General features: G+C 42.5%; 1 protein-coding gene across 1 annotated transcript in view; it reads left to right on the top strand.

Annotated features, from left to right (window-relative positions):
• AKT3 (AKT serine/threonine kinase 3) overlaps window positions 1–4,706 on the top strand; it is a 202,432-nt gene extending 197,726 nt beyond the window's left edge. Inside the window, exon 10 of the mRNA XM_007949143.2 lies at window positions 4,621–4,706. Coding sequence (XP_007947334.2) covers window positions 4,621–4,706 — 86 coding nt within the window. The remainder of the gene's footprint in view (window positions 1–4,620) is intronic.
• Window positions 4,707–19,980: the final 15,274 nt, after the last annotated feature.

The following is a 19,980-nucleotide window of genomic DNA, read 5'->3' as shown; positions in this document are numbered from 1 at the left end:
AACAGCAGCACAATATACATTCTTCTCCAGTGCACATGGAACTTTTTCCATGATAGACCATATGTTAGGCCATAAAGCAAGGCTTCATAAATTTAGAATATATCATGAACCTAGTTCCTGAGTTTCTTTGATCAACAATATAAAAACCATTAATAGAACGTTTTTCCTGGCATGTTACATTTCATCATTAACAGCAACTGTGTTCTTTAAAAGAATATATACAGTTAGATGGGGGTAGCATTGTATATGATCATCAAGATGGCACAGAACCAGGCAGTGTTCTATTCTATTATACATAAGGTTGCTATGAGATGGAGCTGACTCAACAGCAGCTGACAACAACAAAGAGCACTGTATAAACCCATGATCTCAGTATCTTTAAAGTATAATAGGATCATTTCTATATGGAGACAGATGTATAAGAACCTCCCCCCACACACACACACACATACTCACACACTCCCAACTCACAGAGCCCCATGTATACAGAGTACAACTGTGTACCGCAGGGTTTCCAGTGGCTGGTTTTTCAGAAAGAAATCTCTAGGCCTTTCTTTCAAGGTCCCTTTGGGTGGGTTCAAACCATGAACCTTTTGGTTAGTAGCCCAACACTTAATCATGTGCACCACCCAGGGACTCCGATGGGAAGTCCAAACATTGTGGGAATCTCTATGGTGGATATTTCCTATGAATACGATTGTAGGCCTGTGGAAGTCTGAAGTGCAGTGTGCTGCTGGGCCTTGGATGAATGAGAAACATGAGCACCCAGCAGTACATCTGTGTCTAACAAGCGCACTGTAGTCCAGGTTGGGGAGGAAAGTATGGGCTTGCTGTCTTTCCCTTTTCAGGATCTCGGATAGGGCAGCCAAATAAAAGAGCTCCAGCAACCTAGATGAGGGCAGAGACCAGCAGCAGCATATCTACAGGCTACCCTGTCCAGTGCTGTGCCCTCCTGGGAGTGTACCCACTCAGCACATGGGGTCCACAGTGCCCCTGCTGTAGGAGAACGGCCTCAGTGATTATTAACTGAGGTTCCTGAGTTCCTGCAGAGCAAAGGGGCCATATTTTTAGTTTGACAGTCCCTGAGTATATCCTCAATTCCCTTAAGAGGTGGATAAAAGGAGAATCAGTGAAACCATGAACTGTGATTACATGTAACATAATCTTTTATTCTTGCAGCTTGAATAATGGCACTGGTAAGAAACCATAGCAGCTCTCTAACTGCTAAAGCACAGAGGTTTTGTTCATAAAAGTCCACAGTAGTAACGTTAGTTAGCAATTGTCTTCCCACTTGCCACCTTACTTTTATAAAACAGAATGGAGGTATTTTTTTTTTTTTAGAACAAATCAGCAGTTAGGAAGGCAAAATGTTCCATTTTCTACAAACAGCTGCAGTAACATGCCAGATTGTCCTCACTGGTGTTAATTAATCGAACAGATTTGGAATGTGTCGTCTTGTGTTATATCCATTAATGGTCCTCTGCCTTCCTCTTACAGAAAAATAGGATTTCTTTGAGATCTGGTGGCTTTACTGCTATATAATTACATTTGTCAAATGAGCTAAGAAAATTAGGTAACTGGTACTACTTGGACCAAGGGATTCAGGCATACAGTCGATCATTGTTTTCTTTTTCCCAGATGTGTTTTTAAACCAAATTCTCTTCATTAACATCATTGTTCTCTGAGCATCCTTTCAGAGCAGGGACTGACCTTGTCCACACTGACAGGTGTGATGTGCCCCAGTCCCTGACTCAGACTCAGAAGGTTGACTGCAGGTTCATGTGTCACTCACAGTGGCCTTCCCCCAACCCATCCCACTGTAGGCCCAGAGAACCTTCCAGGGACCTGCCCCAGTGCCTCTCCCATATTTATGGCTCCATTTTGGATGAAACCTACTCCAAACCTACCCACTGCCACTGAGTCGATTCTGACTCGTACCAGCCCCCATTGGGTTTCCAAGGCAGTAAATCTTTACAGAATCAGATTGCCTCATCTTCCTCCTGCAGAGCAGCTGGTGGGTTTGAATTGCCAACCTCTGGTTAGCAGCCAAATGCCTTACCCATGACACCACCAGAGCTCCTGATTTTGGATTTAAAAAAAAAACAAAAACCCAAACCACACTCACTGCTGTCGAGTCCATTCTGACTCATAGTGACCCCCTTTGGTTTTCCAAGGTGGTAAATCTTTACGGAAGTAGATTGCCAGTCTTTCTTCTGTGGAGTGGCTGGTGGGTTTGAACTGCCAGCCTTCTGATTAGCAGCCAGATGCCTTAGGCACTACACCACCAGAGCTCCATTAATTTCAGATAAGGATTCTATATTTGCCCCTCCGGTAGCATAGTGCCTAAGGCACTTGACTGCTAACCAGAAGGCTGGCGGTTCAAACCCACCAGCAACTCCTTGGAAGGAAGGTTGGGCAATCTACTTCCGTAGTGTTACTGCCTCGGCAACCCAAGGAGGGGTTGCTATGTGTCGGCTGTAACTCGACAGCACACAACAACAACAACATTACCACAAAAGAAGGAAAAAGTGGGGAGCTAAAATGAGAGCATGAGCTATTGACTTTCAAAGAATATCAAGGTGTGGAGTTATTTATGAAATTAGGATTGTTTAGTCAGAAATATGATTAATTTGTTACTGACAGAATGAAGATCTTAATTTTCAGCTGCCATCCAGCCTAAAAGCAATCAATACTTCTCCTCCAAAAGGAAATCCAACATGTTCCCCTGCCGAGAGAGCTTGACTGGTCTGGGCATAGCCTGGGCTGAGGGCCCAGTCATTGTAGGAGCCTGTGAGGCGTCCCTCCCACTTCTGAGGCAGGACAAGAACAAGCACTGTGCTTCCCCACACGGGCTGTCCTGGGCTCTGCACGTTTGCAGTGCAGAAACACTCGGCAAAACAAAGCTGTTAATAGGGAAAACTGTTTTTTTGAAATGTGATTGACACATGTCAGAATCTGAACATGAAGATTTCAACTGCCTTTTCTAGATTTCTAGAGAATTTTTATTTGCTGATATGCCATCATTCCTCAGCTCCTGCCATCTTTAGTATAGCTAAAAATGCTGGCAAAGGTCTTTGATCTAAAAGATGCATGGGGTTTACTTGTGCTAATATTTTATAACAAGGCAGAGATTTCCCTAAGTAAAACTCAATACAATCGAGAAATGCTGACTGCAGTTGCTGGGTCTACTTGTCGAAGGAGAGAGGTTCAGTAGTTTATGGGGAGCTAGGAGCCACAGGTCCTTTTTGACTGATTGATCGCCAATTAAGTCAGTGCTGTTTTCTGATACATCAGAGACCACAGATTTTGCTTAGTTTTAAGTTGATAACATTTCTTAGAAATGTTTGTATTACGAATAGCAAAAAGAAGAACAGCTAAAAGATCAGAGAACAGAAATGTGTATTTCTTACACTTCAGACAAATGCAGAGTGCCATCCTTTGTTGTGTGACAGGGTCGGTAGCCACAGCACAGCAAGAATCTGGCCTGTGTTTTTCTCCCATTGCATGAAATTGATGCTCGTTGGAGAGGCTGAAAATGAGATTTGGTGATGTATTTCCTGTATATATTTGAAGAGATGGAATTTTTTCCTTGAACAAAAGAGGCTTGAATATTTGAAAGACCTTTACCCTTGTATCTACTATTGGGACAGCATACAATTAGACGAGGTTGTAATGGACCAGGAAGATGTAAAAGGGAGCTCCTGCCCAATGAGAAAGTCAGCCCGGGAGGGTGGCAGGGACTTTACTGAGAGCTGTGTTCACGGGGCTGAATGTGTGGGAGCTTCTGTTGATCAGGGATTAAAAAATGACCATGTATGAGGAAGGGCATCCCAGCAATGCAGGGTTTTAATTAGCAGAACTGTTGTGGGGACAGGTTGGGTGATCATTTATAGTCTTTTAACTACAGAGAAACAGGAAAGATGAAAGGGAAGAAGAGCAGCTTCCTTGTAAACAGCCTCCTTCAACCTATCAAGTCTTTCCCCCTGTTCGTTTCCTGATATATGAGTACTTCAATGGTGACATCCCTCCCTCTTCTGCTTACCCTTTATCCTAGTAGTATGTTTTGTCATTGGAAAATTGGGAATAGGGAGTTAAGGTAGATATTTAGATGTTGAATAGAGACAGTAAAATCTTAAAAACGCAATCAAGGACACAAATGAAATGGGGTCATAGGAACCTGGATTTTGCATTTGTATCTAAAATGCCACGAAGTGAAAGCATTTGAAACATTTGACAGTGAGTTCTCTATAGACACTTAGGGCTGCCTCAACATCCATGACTTCTGTAATTTTAACAAGTTGTAGTAGTTTCATGAAATTAAAGGTTACTGAAGAAAATCCTATTTCCTTCAATATTATTTTTCCCAATTTAATTAAGATTTGAAACTTCAGTGTCATCAAAGACATGATTTGGTTGTATTATTTTCATGTTTAGGGAAATTTGAAATTTTAAACAATAAATTACAATTGCAGTATGTTCAGTTGATAAACACTGAGTTGATGGGAGTTACTGCTTCCATTAATCTTTCTTGTGTTAGTAGTTAGAAAAATATAGACCAAAGATAGTACTGACTAAATAAATAAATAAATGTAAAATTAAAATAGTTTTTCCTGCCCACAGATGATGAGGATGGTATGGACTGCATGGACAATGAGAGACGACCGCATTTCCCTCAGTTTTCCTACTCTGCAAGTGGACGAGAATAATTCTCTTTCATTCTGCTACTTCACTGTCATCTTAGACTTATTACCGAACATGATTCCTGGACATCATCACCAGTTCTAGCTCTTACAAATAGCAGGAGCTCCTTCAAACATCCCAGACCAGTCAAGGGTCTTCACCCCTAACCACCTTTCACCCACATGAAAATACACATATATGCAAACACATTCAACTTTTTGTTTTTGCATGAAATTGTATCTCAGTCTAAGGTCTCATGCTGTTGCTGCTACTGTCTTACTATTATAGCAACTTTAAGAGGTAATTTTACAATCTTTGGAAATCATGAGTCCACCATTGTTCATTCGTGCACCGATTGTCATCTTTTGATCTTTTAGTTTTTGTTTTCCCTAACAGTGAAGGCTGGAAGAGATACATTGATTCTAGGTACATTTTTAAACTTTCCAGAAGATAAATAAAAAATGAATTAGACTAAGAAGATTTAGTTTGTAATTCTAAGCAGTTTTGGGAGAGCAGTGATGTGCATATGCAGGATGTTAGTGAAGCATATTGATTCAGTGCATAAATTAGGGCTGGATCACTACGATCTGGCTGGAATGCATTAGGAAGCACTTGAAAGAAGGATGGAGATGTGTGTGTGTGTGTGTATACACACACACATGCACGCGCACACACACACATATACAACTTCCTGTTGGGTACTGCAGAGGAAGCCCATATCACACATGGACGTCTAGACTTCATGGGCAATCGTGGACAAATGAACGTTGTCTTAGCAAGAAATGAAGGCATGTGCACAGCAAAGTTAAAGTTACAGAGAGGGTCTCATGATCCGGTTCACGCCAGAGAGCATTTTTTCCCCTGTGCTTTAGAAACTTTTTTCCTTTCTTGATATTTATCACCTCTGATGGCTGAAGAATGTAGACAGATATAATGATCCTGCTTCTCACCAAAATTTGTACATCAAGGTAAACAGGTGTTTGCCTTATTTGTTTTAATTTTCTGCTTTTTATTTTACATGAATTAGTTTTTCAGATGTTAAAACTTTGATTATCCTTTTACAGTTTTGTTTATATTGCAGTAGTATTTATTTTTTAGTGATGAGGATTATATGTCACATTAGCAAATGCAGCTCCAATTTATACAAGATAGGTTGCATGCAGCTTATTTTGACCCATGTGCAAGGATTGTACAAGCCGATGAGAATCATGCACTTTTTCTCCTATGTTAAAGACAAAAAAAAAAAATCTTGATAAGGCTCTGAAATTGTACATTCTGATTAGAATTTGGCTTTGGGAGAAGAGATGCTGTCATTTAACCCCTTGGTTCTGAAAATCCCCAACTGCTCATGCCAGGGGGTTAATGAAACTAATGGATGTTGATATGTGCTTATTTGAGAATTGATACATTGTGAAAGCCTGGCAGCACAGGGTAATGAAGAAAATTGAGACCTGGATGATGATGAACAATGAACTTTACTTGGAAAAATGAACACATGTTGAGAATTTCCCAAGTAGGCAGTAAAGGGTAAGAACCTGGTGTGTTTATTCTGATCATGGTACACTTATCACTGAATTAAGCCATCAGGGAAAAAAACAAAACAAAAGAACACCTCCAACTTTTCTTTTTCTGTAAATACTCATGTTCCCCAGTTCCAACATTTCTCACTGAAAGGGAACATGTATGCAAACCTCATCTTTCTCCTTCATTAATGATGATCTTCAGATTCAACCCTTTGGTGCTAGGAGCTGACATTTTCCAAAGCAGCCAATGAAGTCCAAGGGGCTGGGGGGCCATTCTTGCAGCAAGCAGGCGGCAACCCGGACTTCCCTGGAGTGATCATGGAAATGTATTTTAGGTAAACTATCTGACAGCTCCCAAAATGGAAGACTACAGCATTATGTAGTATTGTGATTGCATTGTATGAAAGAGCAAGTGACTTTTGAGTAGGATGAATCATATTCATATGCAGATGTCTTAGCCTCTTGACGCTGGAAGTGTGGATTTACAGATATGAAACCACTGCTGGCGGTGGGTGGGCCACTGGGACTGACGGGGGTTAAAGGGCATTTAATTAAGGCAGCTAAGGCATATTCAGACATAGATGCTGTCCTAATTTTTCATGTTTTTATCTGAGTGAAGTTCATCCTTAATGTGGGAAGTTAACAGTTAAGTGGTAGTTTACTCTTACACATATAGCTCAACTTTTTTTTTAAACTTGGCATTATGTTGAATGTTTCACTTTGATAAGAAAATAGACTAGAAAGGTGTCTCTTGTAAGTTGTCTTGCATCCACTCTGTTAGAAACAGCAGAGAGAGGACGAGAGGAGAGCTCAAACTGGCTGATGGTCAGAGCGCTCGTTCCTTCAGAGAGAATACGTAACTGCACACTGAGCACATAGCGTTTTTTTTTTTTTTTTTTTTTTTTAAGCTTAAGGTGATTCCATGACCTTGGCGAAGGACACTTCCTAAAGATTAATGACTGGCACCAATAGGGCCTCAGACTGGCCTCTCCTCACAGCTGGCTTTCAGTTCCCAGCCAAGGCCCGGGGCTCAGGCCCTCGTTCCCGGGAAGAGCCTGTGAGCCTCCCACAAGTGTTCTCTTGGCTTTGATTCTGAGAAATCCTTCCTTTTGCTCCCAGATCTCAATCAGCTGATGTGGAGGAATAATAGAAAAACAGAAATATGTGTAGAGGGAGATTTCTAAAACTTCCCTTGCATTTGCCCCTAGCTGTAGTTGTGGATTCTGGCAGGTGGAAAGGCCTGGAACCTGGAATCATTCCATAAGAATACAGTTCAGACTTTGCGGACTCCAGTTTGTACTAGTTTTCATTAAGTTTGCCCTCTTGTAATCACATAGCCATCTTGGAGGAACTGGCCATTTCTGCTTGGATTTTCGGCAGGATTGCTCACAGCTTTGCTTTCTACACTAATTAATTATTCCAGTATTGTTTTCCATCCCCTATATCTGATTTCTGGCTTCTTAAAGCTGACTGTTCTTGCAGGGGCCACTTGCTTCTCCTAGAGTACAAAAGTAAGGGCCTTCCTTACTAACTGCAGGGTCTGTATATTACACCTCAATGTACACACTTTGCTGCTACTGTTTGTACTGTCTACAGTAGAATTTCCTTATCTTGATCCTGGTAGTGCATTACAGGCAAGCATGAAATGTAAAGTATTTATTTAAATAAAAAGAAAACCTCTAAATTGGTAATTCAGTTACCTCTGTAGCTTTATAGTTTGTGACATTTCTTGACCTTGCTAGTTCTTTCATTAGATCCGTGCAAGATCTAGTCATCTGGTTAAGGATTTTAAGCAGACGCGACTATGAACCCAAGAAACTGTATTACTATTGCTGTTGGTCATACTAAAACTGTTTATTTCCTTAAGTATATGACCCACAAGGATGTGAAATAACTACAGGAAACTGTTTTTGTACACTGTACATCCTTAGTATTTTTACACGTATATGATAGGGATGCACATTATTTTCCTTCGTACAGACAGCTGAAATAAAGCACTATGTCAATCTGCTACTTCTCTGTTTATTGGTGTTGGATGTGGTTCTGTAATCTCAGAAAATTAAATACTATTCTAAACTGAGGAAAAAAAAAAGATTTTAGTAGCTCCACCTGGTATTAACCTACTCTATAAAATGTGATAGGAAACTTTGTAAATTCCTTGTAGCTCAAAACACACAAGGGATTATTTTATAACTTCAGTGAAATTGTACTACTGTGGTGGTACAAACTTTGGTGAAGGGCTACTTCCGACCTCTTCACACTAGGTTTAGGACAGATCTTCTATGAAGCCAGGGAGGAAATAGGTCTCCTTGGAGATTTGTTCAGACCCTAATAATTCTCACATCAAACGTTTTGGACCAGAATTCTTAAGGAGTGTAGCTCATCGGTAGCATCTTCCTGATAATGTACACTTCCTTCCTTAGAATATTTTTAAAACTTCATGGCAAATTAACCAACTTAGACATTGGGAGTGTAGGATGAGGGCTACAATCTGATTGACCTAGAATCCTTTTGAATGTGGTCTTTTTCTGATTTTACCTCATAAACCAATGTAACCTACTATTTTAGAAACTTGGCTTCCCTCCTGTGACTAAGGCAGATGAAGGACAGGCTTTTGGGATCAGAGCTAGTCAGGCGTGTGCGTGTGTGCGAGAGAGAGAGAGAGAGAGAGAGAGAGAGGGGCAGCCAGATCCTAGGACGTTCTTCATGTGCTCCCCTCTCAGAACCACTGGGGTGGACAGTTCCAGGAGGCTAAAATAACCTCTTTAATTCATTAAAGGTGCTATTTTAAAAATATTGTATAATTTATTCATGGTATTCCTAAAGTAGAATTAAGGGCAATTAAAATATGTGACAGTCTTTATGTCTAGCACATTTGATGAAGTAAAAAAACTTCTGAATCTGAATAGAAGTTCTACTGTTCAGTCTTGAACCTTTTCCATGCTCTAGAGAGTCAAATGGGCTCTGTGTTTATCATGCCACCATCCCCTGAGCCTAAGCCACATGGCTTTTGAAAGGCAAGGGTGATGGGAATATCAGATCAATGTCAAAATAATCAATACTGATGATGATGATAGATCACTGGCCAGGAAGAACTGCCTGCCGTCAGTGATGTGTCCCAAAGGCAGCCTTGCCTAAGACAACATTTTCAGTGTCCATTTTTATTACTTTAAAGCATTTGAGAGCTTAATTATGTATAGTAGAAATTCTATTTTAAACTAAAATAATGATTTTTGTACAGGTATTTGATACACTCTTAAGTTGAATTTTCTAATTTCACTAAGTATATATTTTAAGGCTCTTCTCAAATACTGCATATTGAAGAAGAAATCTGACATCACAGAGCCAAAGATGCTTTTTTTTCTTTTTATTGAAGGAGTGGAGAGAATAATGCCTAGTGCTTCCAGGTGTGTCCTTACTGTGCACACCCTAGTAGGATAATAAAATTAACAATGGAGTTTTACGGGATGTTGATTAAAGGCAAATAAAGTTGAAGGATGATATATGGATCACGAAGAGAGAAAGAAAAATGAATGGCCTGCAGTATGAAGAATTACTTAATATGGCCCTTCTGGACTAAGTCTTTGTGACTCACATACGGTGACTGGGTGGGACTACGCAAATAAGGTACTTACAGCCCACCAAGGAGATTGAACAGCTTGCTGCTAATGCAAATAAGACATGGAACTCTTGTGAGGGTAGGACCATGCAAATAAGGTATATGGAACCCAAATGGGGGGGGAGGGGGATTGGTCAGTTTTGTCAACCTACTAGGCTTGAAGGGAAAGGAGGAGGAGCCTGAAAACAGGGAAAGACATGGCATGAGACGGCAGGAACCAGGAGATCTCTGCAAAACAGAGGGGCTTCTGGACCCATGGAGTTATAATACTTGCCCAGAAGGTCCGAGCAAGGCCCAGCAACAGAGAGTGAGAAGCTGTCCTGATCAAGAATTGTATCCTGAGTTCTTCTGTTGCTTCTAAATCATTCCTGATTCTGGGTTGCACCCTACCTGTTACTTTTGTAATTACTCATTTAACTGTAAGTACAGTTTGTGAGTTCTGTGAGACAGTGCAGCAAATTACGGAACCCAAAGACCAGAAGGAAGATACTGAGGGAAGGGGGGAGTAGTTGATGGGAGATGATGGAATGGTACAGCGGTTTGGAAAAGTTGGACATTTTGGACATCTTTAACCTCCGCCTCATAGAAATGGGCTTTGTGCTGATCCTTATAAATTATTCATTTAGGCAGGAAAAAAAAGTTGATTTGGTCCTTTTTACACTTTGGCCTAGGTAAACTATGTGCCTTTTTGATGTGTTTTGTTCATTACTACAAGGTAAAAAAGAAAACATCTAATTCCATTCTTTAAAAAGTTCATTTATTGAAAGTCATATGGGTAGCAGTGTACAAATGAGCAGATTTTAAGCATAATAAACATCACATCATTTCAGAAAACACAGAGAGATAGCTTTCCTCATCAGATATCAAAATCCAGTCCTAGCCCTTCAGTACATAGTGCAGGCAGCACTCAGACCAGGGGGCGACCGTGGCACCAGCACCACTGCAGTCTGAGGCAGTGTCACGCTGGAGAGGTCGTGGTGGACTGTGGCATATTAAAAGTAGATGGCTGTCAGTATGTCTTTGTAAATCATTGATTTCACTCTTTCATCCAGGTCAGCAATCAGATTGTGGCATGCTGAGTATCTGGAAAAAAATGATAATAAAAAGTTTAATATATTATGTTCTTCAGTATGACTTGTCTTCTCATTTATTGGCCTAGTCACTTATTACGACTTCAGTTTTTGGAGAAAATAATTTCTGTTGCTAAAAATGTGGAAACTACATGTAAACAACTGTATGAAAAATGTGTGACTTATCTTGACCACAGATCAAAATCCTTGTCATAGATTCATACAATGTTAATGATTTTATTTTAATGCTTTAAAATCTGTAAACAACTTGTATTCCAGGCATTTCTGTGCCTTTTAAATAAAAACAGTCTGATGCTAAGACGTGGCCAGAGAGCCATCTCTTCCCTGTCCAGGATCGAAGGGGCTCATTTGTGTCAGACTCTCTTCACTGGACTTGTTTCAGCCATGCAGCAGGTGAAGCTAGAACAAAAACAACATGGGCTGGGTGTCTCCAGGAAATCCTGGTGAAGCTATACAAGCTATGACCTGCAACTCTTTAGCTGCAAACAATTTGTTGTAACATATATAAAGGCACTTTTACATGAACACCTATTTGCTGGAAGAGGGCATTTGGTGTATATGGTCTCTTAGTTACAAATTTTTCAAAACTACTTCATGAAAATGGGGCTAGAGAATGGGATCTTAATTAGGGAAATAATCCTATTTCCTGCCTCTGCTATTCAGATTACTTTTGACTATGACAAAAATTGTGTCAGCAACCTTTTGAGATGGTCCTCTCGTGATCTGAGAGCACAAGACAAAACAGTTACTGACTACCTGTCGTGTAGTGCATGGAAAGAGAATTAACACACAGTCCTTGTCCTCTGGGAGTGGAAAGGGGAGGTCAGATAGTAACCCAGACGCCGTTGTCACTTCAGCAGATAAGTCAGAGCAGCACAGGGTTAGGGGCCAAACCTGGTCTCTGTTAAACTGAGAATCATCATCAAGAAAGAGAAAGTGGGCTTGCACCCCCGACCCCAGTTCCTAAGCCACTGTAAGCGAGCCGTGACTTGGGGATTTCCAAGAGAGAACAATGAAACCAAGAGATTCAGAAGTTGTACCAGAGAGATACATGAAAACCAATCTGTTGCCTTTTTTTAAAAAAAAGAGAGAAGGTAATATTTACATTTCAAGTGTATTTCCCAGTGTGTGTGCAACACTGATCATGACTTTTTAATGACTCAGCCTGTAGGAAGATGGCTTCACACAGGGCAATTAGAGTGTTGTATGTGTCGCTCCATCTCACACTGAACAAAGGCAGGTGCTCCATTAGTAGGCCATGCTCCCGTGTGAATGAATGTGTGTTGTGATGTGTGCTGGGGAAATGAGTGGACCTCTCTTCCTTTGAGCCCACAGGAGCTTCTGTACCTGGGCCCTTCCTCACCAGCCACACGGAGTCTCTTCCACTCTGTTGAGTCGGACCCGACTCATGGTGACCCCTCCTTGGGTTTCTGAGACGTATCACTATGGAAGTAGATTGCCCAGACTTCCTTCCGAGGAGTGGCTGGTGGGTTTGAACCGCCAGCCTCCTGGTTTAGCAGTCAAGTGCCTTAAGCACTACACTACCAGAACTCCTCTTCCACTCTAGAGCCCTGCCATTGCAGAAGGGGTGCCCTCTGTCCTCAACACAGTACACCCAGACCAGAGATTGCAGGGTACCGACTTGATTTTACCAGCAAACACACGGTCTCTACCTAGAGCTTACTGGCCTTTCCATCTTGACTGAACTGACCCAGTTCCATTATGTTGAATGACTAGTTTGAATGATCCTCCTGCCTGCTCCCCAGATGGCCACATCAGTGGCTGGTGCCATGGAGACCCAGTCTTACTATATTTCCTTACAAATTCAACAATGTCTTTCGATACAAGGATAAGCACAAACCACAACAGGCCATTTCAAAAGAAAAAAATAACAACTTTGGTAGAAAGCACACCCATACACACACAATACAAAATAATTCTAAGCACCTGAAATACAAGTAAAATGTACTTTTTTAAAATTATTATTTCAGCTCCAGGAAACTGGCATTTCTTATAATGAATCTTCATAGTGCCTGTGGGCTCTAGGACCATGTAGTAATTTTTCACAATCTGATCCATTCCCTGCCAGCACCAAGACTCTGCTGAAGCTGTGACCTCTTCCTGCAGATCCACATAAGAGCAACACATGTGGGACCCTCATTGTGAGCACATGGCACCAACCTGGCTTGCTCTCCCTGTAGCCAGTCAACTTTTCCTATCTGTTTATCAGTTTTTTATTTTATTTGGTTTTGGTGTGAAGCCCTGCATTCACCCTCACTTTCTATCATGGTACTTATTATTCATTGTCCAACTCCAGTGCTTGCAAGTGTGCCTGGCCCGTGGCAAGCGTTCCATAACTATCTGACAGAGGAGGATACCCTAGTATGCTATTGTTTTGTTTGCGAAATGCAGGCATGCCTGCTAAAACGTTATCACCCTTGGTTTGCTGAATCTTTAGTGAAGACCATTCTCAGCGCTTTCCCCTCTGACTCTATATCCTGCCCAGAGATAATAGACATGTTGGTCACTGCCAGTATCTGGCATCTGAGAAGTAACCTACCTGTACTTCTTAGGGATATTTCAAAAAGCCAGACCCACTGCCATTGAGCCGATTCCAAATCATAGAGACTCTATAGGACAGAATAGAACTGCCCCATAGGTTTTCCAAGGCTGTAAATCTTTACAGAAACAGACTGCTTCATCTACCTCCCGCAGAGCAATTGTTGAGTTCAAACTGTTGACCTTTTGGTTAGCAGCCAAACGCTTTAACCACTGGTGTTCTGTGGTACACTAACCATGGTCTTGCTGTACAGGAGGATGAAATTGCACATGCCACAATAGCCAGTCTGGAGACCCACGAGCCCTCAGCTACCATCTTCCTGTCCTTCTGCCTTTCACGTGTTGTCAGGCCCCTTGCTGTGGCCCCCTGGGTGGAGTGGCCACATCTGCAGTTGCTTGGTGCTCTCAGACCACGAGAGGACCAGCGGGCGCCCTGGCAGTTGCTGCGCTAAAATACTGTCCACAGATAACATAAGCGCTCCCCATCTGCAAGCCCAGTATTGCTAACCCATTTTGTTTGTTCTCTTTTTAATTCCTAACAGGGCCACCTCTCCACAAACCCAGACTTTTGTGTCTAATTTATTTCTGAAGTTTGACTTTAAATTCAGATTTTGAAAAATGAGTCGCTCTGGGTGACCTGAATTGTTCCCCAGGCAACCACGCTGTGGGGCTGAGCCTTTTCTTCTGCTTTGTTCACAAGCAGGCCTGAAAGATGATACCCAGGATGTTGTGACACCACTTCACCCCTGCAGGAGCGCCGGAAGCCTCAGGCCTGACCTGCATGTCCACTTATTTCCCTGCTCTGTGCATTTCCACCCCAGCCTCTTAGCAGCCCTTCCAAATGGAATATCTCTCTCCTTCTTGCTTGCTAAAACAAACAGAAAACCCTCAGAGTTGCTGTCAAGTTGATTCTAACACATGGAGATCCCACGCGTAGAGAGCAGAACTGCTCCCTAGGGTTCTCAAGGCTGTGACCTTTCTGAAGATTTCCAGGCCTATCTTCCATGGCACTTCTGTTGTTGTTATGTGCCGTCGAGTCAAAGCAGTTGAGTGCTTAACCACTTGCTGTACCCAGGGATGCCACCTCGCTCATTACGCTGCTCTTTTGCATATTTCCTGTCTATGAGTAAAACATCACAACATAACGCACTGCCATGGAGTCGGATCCGACTCATAGTGACCCCTACTTGGGTTTCCGAGGGGGTAGCCCTATGGAAGTAGTTTGCCCAACCTTCCTTCCGAGGAGTCAAATGCCTTAGGCACTACACCACCTCTTGTTTGCTGTGTCTCTGGTAATAAAGCATTTATTTTTAACTGATGGGTACAGTCCCTCTTCCTGCCTGCATCTGAGGCATTCCAAAGTCTTGTCCTGAGTTGCCTGAGCTACCCAGTGGCCACCAGAACCTTCTCCTTGTGACTCCCCACTCATGTTTTTGGAACTAAGGCTACTGCCCTGTAGTTCTCCCAGCAAGGGCCAGCTCCAGACCATGCTGGCACCCCATCCCCCACCCAGGAGAGTAGCAGCCTCTTCACCCATGGTGATAACTCCCTCCTGCCATCCAATTTCATATGATAGCCTGTGGCCTGTAGAATTCTCTAGAAGAAATTTGTTTCCCTGTCCATTTACTTCCCAGTTCTATTCACTTCATTTCTCAGGGACTTTCTTTTTAAAAAACTTCCGTAAAGATTTGCTGCCTCAGAAACCCAATATATATTATATTAAATATATTTTATATTAAAACAACCCTCTGCTGTCAAGTCAATTCCAACGCATGGTGACCCTACACAAAAGAGATGTTAAATTATTCATCTCAGATGGACCTTTCAAGCCTACTGTAATCTCAGTATCTACCATGTTGGCTTCATGATCATCATGGGTAAGGTGGGAGCTCCCTTTTAAAGGGTGCTTGTTCTGGTTACTTAGTGCTACTCTGACAAGAATATACCACAAATGGGATGGCCTTAACAGACAGGAGTTTATTCTTACAATTTGGAGGTTTTAAGTCCAAGTTGAAAGTGCCAGGCTCTAGGGGATGCGTGAAAGCCCCTCAACCTTGGGGACCAGCTCTGCCACCTGCTCCCGGCCCACTGGAGCTAGAGGCGTTTCTTCACTCAGACAGCTGCTGGCTGCTGAGGCTGAGAAACCCCAAGGTTGACAAGAAAAAAGGCACAGTCCCGATGTTACCACATGGCAGACCATTGACTTAAGTCCATTTTAAGTCCCAAGGTCAGCAGAGCATGGAAGGCTGCTGAGCAATGACACGGCTACATGCAGGGTCCAAGCATGCCATAGGCTAGAGACCGTTCTCAAAGCTTCTCCTTATATACAGGAAGCAGACCACATCCCAAAGGCAGCTTACTCAGCTGCTCCCAGTAGATTTCACCATGGAGGTGATTACCAGTCTCATCATGGGGAATACTACATCCAGCTGCTCAGCCACTCAACCAGGCCTAGCCAAGTTGACTTACAAACATAAACATCACAGTGCTGAATTCTGGTATTAATTTTTTTTTTCTTTACCAGAAACTGAGTGATATGGAAGTTGACAGATGAACGTGAAATGGTACAGAGCTACAATTTACACACAGGCAACCTGACCCCCAAGTCCAGACTCTTAGTGCCTGTCGATTCTGAGCAGATGAGTGGAAGAGCATCCAGGCAGTCAGATTTTATCTTTGTGGAATTAAGTAGAAGTCACATTTGGAAACCAACCTGGTATAAACAAGTCAAATGAACTATGGGTAGTGAGTCAATGATTTGCTCCAGAGAAAGGTGCCCTGACCAATCCTCCTGTGCAAACTTCGTGAAAATGTGGCGTTAAATGTGGCCGCTCAGCTGTGTGAAGGCAGCCTTCTCAACCAGCCCACGGCCCAAGCCGGCTGCCTTCCATGATTGCTGCTCTGCCTCTTCCTCCTAGTACAAGTGACAGACCCTCATACCAAGCTCTCTGCCCTCCCCCTGGCTCCAGGTAGCCTCAGTGCCTTCCTGGGAATCTGGCTGTTGCCAGCTGCAAAGCGGGACAGGAGTTCACTGCAAGGTCACCCACACCCAGCAATTCATTCTTTCCCCTAACTGCCAGGCCAGCCTTTGACTATGGAAGCTCTGCTCACTCAGAGTTCAAAGCCTACTTTCCCTGGACCAGGGGGCCTGCCTGGGGTGTCTGGGATCTGGAAAAGCAACAGAACTATAGAAACCTAGGAACTGACAGGTAGGCTCAGGAAAGGCTTTCTCACAGGCAAGAAGTTGAAAAAGGATGATTCTTGGGCTCTTAGTAAAATAGCATTTCAGCTGGACTTGGGACTCTTCGGTGAGGGGTGGCAGGCCCTCCACACAGAAGAGAGTGTGAGCACTGGGCCTGCGGTTTGCAGTACCTTCTCCTCTTCCCAGAGCACAACAGAGAGGAGTGTTCCTGACCCAACACGTGGAATCCCAAGTTTGTAATCCTCCAGCTTTCTTAAATCACATAAGTCACAAGAATGTCCTCTGCACATGGGCAGGTGTCTGTGTTTTATATGAACCATGTTTCCATGGTAAATAGATGTTAAGAATTTCCAAAGGACAGACAGTGTCACCAACAGCAGAGAGTGGAGCCTCTGGCTGCCTCGTGTTTGAAAGCGTTAAAAATAAAGACAACATTGACATTTGGGGTTGTAATGTGATGGAATTACAGTCTTTTAAAGGCAAAAACCACTTATCTACACTACATGTAATATTCAGTGTTTTGTTCACTTGTCTAATTGGATTAAAATATTTAGCTCCCTTTAAAATCTTGATTGTGAATTTATATAGCAAAATGTAATGTCTGACTTGGGAAGCAATAAGTGGAGCAAATGTATCTGAAGCAATATAAAATTCAATTTATTTTTCCTCTGTGATTTTTATTCTGAAATAATTCACTCTTGGACAAAGTGAATGTTAAAAGAAGAGTAAGTTTGGCTTAAATAAAGCTCTATGTGCTTTTCACTATTAATTACCACAGAGCCCTCTGTTTAAAAAAAAAAAAAAACAAGTTAAAGTATGCTATTTGAGTTGGATGGGGAAGTTTCTCTGAGGGTCATGTTAGAAATGTAGTTCCAGGGGTCTTACGTCATTCTGTAGAAACACTCAGGCAGCAGGGAGTTAATGACATTTTAGCTGCATATGTTCAAGTTTATTTAAAAAAATATGCAAGTCACTTTGGTTGACAGTGTCTTGTACACAGTTTTGAAAGAATCAGGGCAAACTTTAACAGAGTCAGTTTTTATTTGAAAAATATTTTCTGGGAATGTATCAGTGTTTATTTTTGAGACTGACAATTCGGGTGAAAATCAGGATAAAAACAAAAAAACAACAATTTGGTTGAAATCAAATTGTTTGTTTTCATCTATTTAGAATTCTTTCCAAAAAATCTTGGTTCAGGAGGAGCCTTTTAAATTTATTTTATTCAGTGTATTTGCTGTTCTATTCAAGCACCATCTGTCTTGCAGGTAGCAGCTAACTTTGGGGAAGTTTCTAAGTCAGCTGGGTGAAGGACCCCAGGGCTCTGGGAAGGACCACAGCAACCATGTGAACACCTCCAAGTCCCAACCTGGTGGTGGCAGTGACGCATTCTTGCAGACGCCGCCGCCTCAGCTCTGCATAAGCCTACACACCCTCACTTGAGCAGCCAGACTTCCAGTGCCTCCTTCCTCTCTGCCTCAGGTCGCCCACCGGCCTTTTCTCCCTTGGTCCCTGTCTGTGTCTTGCTTCTTGTGCTTGTTTTCAGCTCTGTTCTCTGAGTCTTTTGGTGTAATGAGATAATGTCGACAATCTTGAATATAATCACATATGGTTGCTGGATCCATGCACAAGTTTAAATCAAATTAGAAAGGAAATTCACTGCCAAGGATGCTTAAAAGTCATAGGTCCAACTGATTAACCATTGATAAGTCAGTTGCAGACTGTTTCTAAACTGTAAAAGCGATTCATATGGAGGGGCTAATAGGGAATCACTCCCCAAGCTGAACACTGAGGACTGAGCCAAACAGCTTGCTTCAGATGATGGCTACTAGACAATGCAAACAAGTTGAAACCATATTCATTACCAAAGACGTGTATAAACAAATAAAATCATCTTGATGTTTAAAAGAATCCTTTCAGTGTACAGATAATTCTGTTTTCCCCCTCCCAGCTGCCATTCTCCCTAAGACAAGACTCTTATTTCCTCACCAGCTGGCTCCACCCTTTCTGGCCAGATGTTCAAGCCTTCAGGCTCTGGGTCACAAACTCTGACCGTTCTCCCTGCTGTCAGGCCTTGCCTAACCTCCCCTGGGACAAAAGTTCTCCACCATCCCTCACATCACCACTACCAAGTTCTGCCACTCTCAACTCCCTAAGAAGAGGTGTGAGTGTTACTGGTCAACCTAGTCTGCAAACAAAAGATAGAGCTCTGGAGATATTCACTGACTGAATAGGGGATGTAGGGGTAATGTGTTTGGGGTAAAGTTGAGGTAGTACATTAACATCCCAATTTTTCCTCCAAGTACCATGAAGTTTTGAAAGCTATTTTCAGGAAGTTTCTCCTCCCCCACCCCCCAGAATGAGGCAGGAGATTAAGAAAGCCATTGTTTTTATTCAGCCGTAAATTAAGAACAAGCCAAAGCTCAAGCCTTGGCTTAGCAGTTAGCATCTGAGCCATGCTCATTCATCAGTCCACAGGGCCAGCCCCACTCTTGCCAGGATGGTTCCCTGCACAGCAATGTTGTTGAAGGGAAAATGGGGATTCTCATGACCAAAAATGTGGTATAGTTAGGACTATGACTATCTCCCTCTGGTAGACATGTTGCCTTTCATGTTTCAGAATTTAAGCAGAAACAATTTAGAATAATTAAGCCTTCTATACAGCTAGACACTTTCTGTCAGAGGCCTCCAGAGCAGCTAGCTCTGAGCTCCCCCATCAGTCATCTGGCTCAAGGCATGAGGTTCATTCAGCCCCAGGCACAGATCAGAAGGAAGTGACTCAGCTTCAGAGCAGCTGCCCAAGCCAGAAAATATCCATTCTTTTTTGGGCATTGGGTGGTCAGAGATTTTCTAGAGTTTGACATGCAAAATTAAGTTATTATGCCTCATGCATCCAGGCTGAGTAAATGGGAAGCTTTAGCTAAACCAACTCTAAACCAGAGATGAAGGCAAATCCAGATGCTTAAGAGCTGTAACCAGAGGACAATCTCCAGAAAAGCAGTGAGTATGGCTTGTCACCCTGGAAGGCAAGGTTCCCACATACCTGCTCGGTGGAGAACAGCAGCCATATTCACCCAAGGACTGATTTGAAGCTTAACTCACAATTCACGTTTGTTCAGTGGCAAAATAAAACACATGACAAAGAGCCAAGCGCATGGACTTGAATCGAGTCTAATGCAGCACGAAGTTGGAGAGAACTTTGGGCTGAGATATTCAGCACAGAGCCTGCAAACCTGGATCCCTCCCTCCTCTTTGAACACACTGGTGTCTGCTACAGAAAACCAACATTTTCTCTACCAAATTTCTTTT

Source organism: Orycteropus afer, unplaced genomic scaffold, assembly GCF_000298275.1.
Source record: "Orycteropus afer afer isolate SDZICR_OR568_19922 unplaced genomic scaffold, OryAfe1.0 scaffold00239, whole genome shotgun sequence".
Lineage (NCBI taxonomy): Eukaryota > Metazoa > Chordata > Mammalia > Tubulidentata > Orycteropodidae > Orycteropus > Orycteropus afer.
Note: the sequence above shows the minus strand (reverse complement) of the source record. Positions and strands in the feature narration are given on the sequence as shown.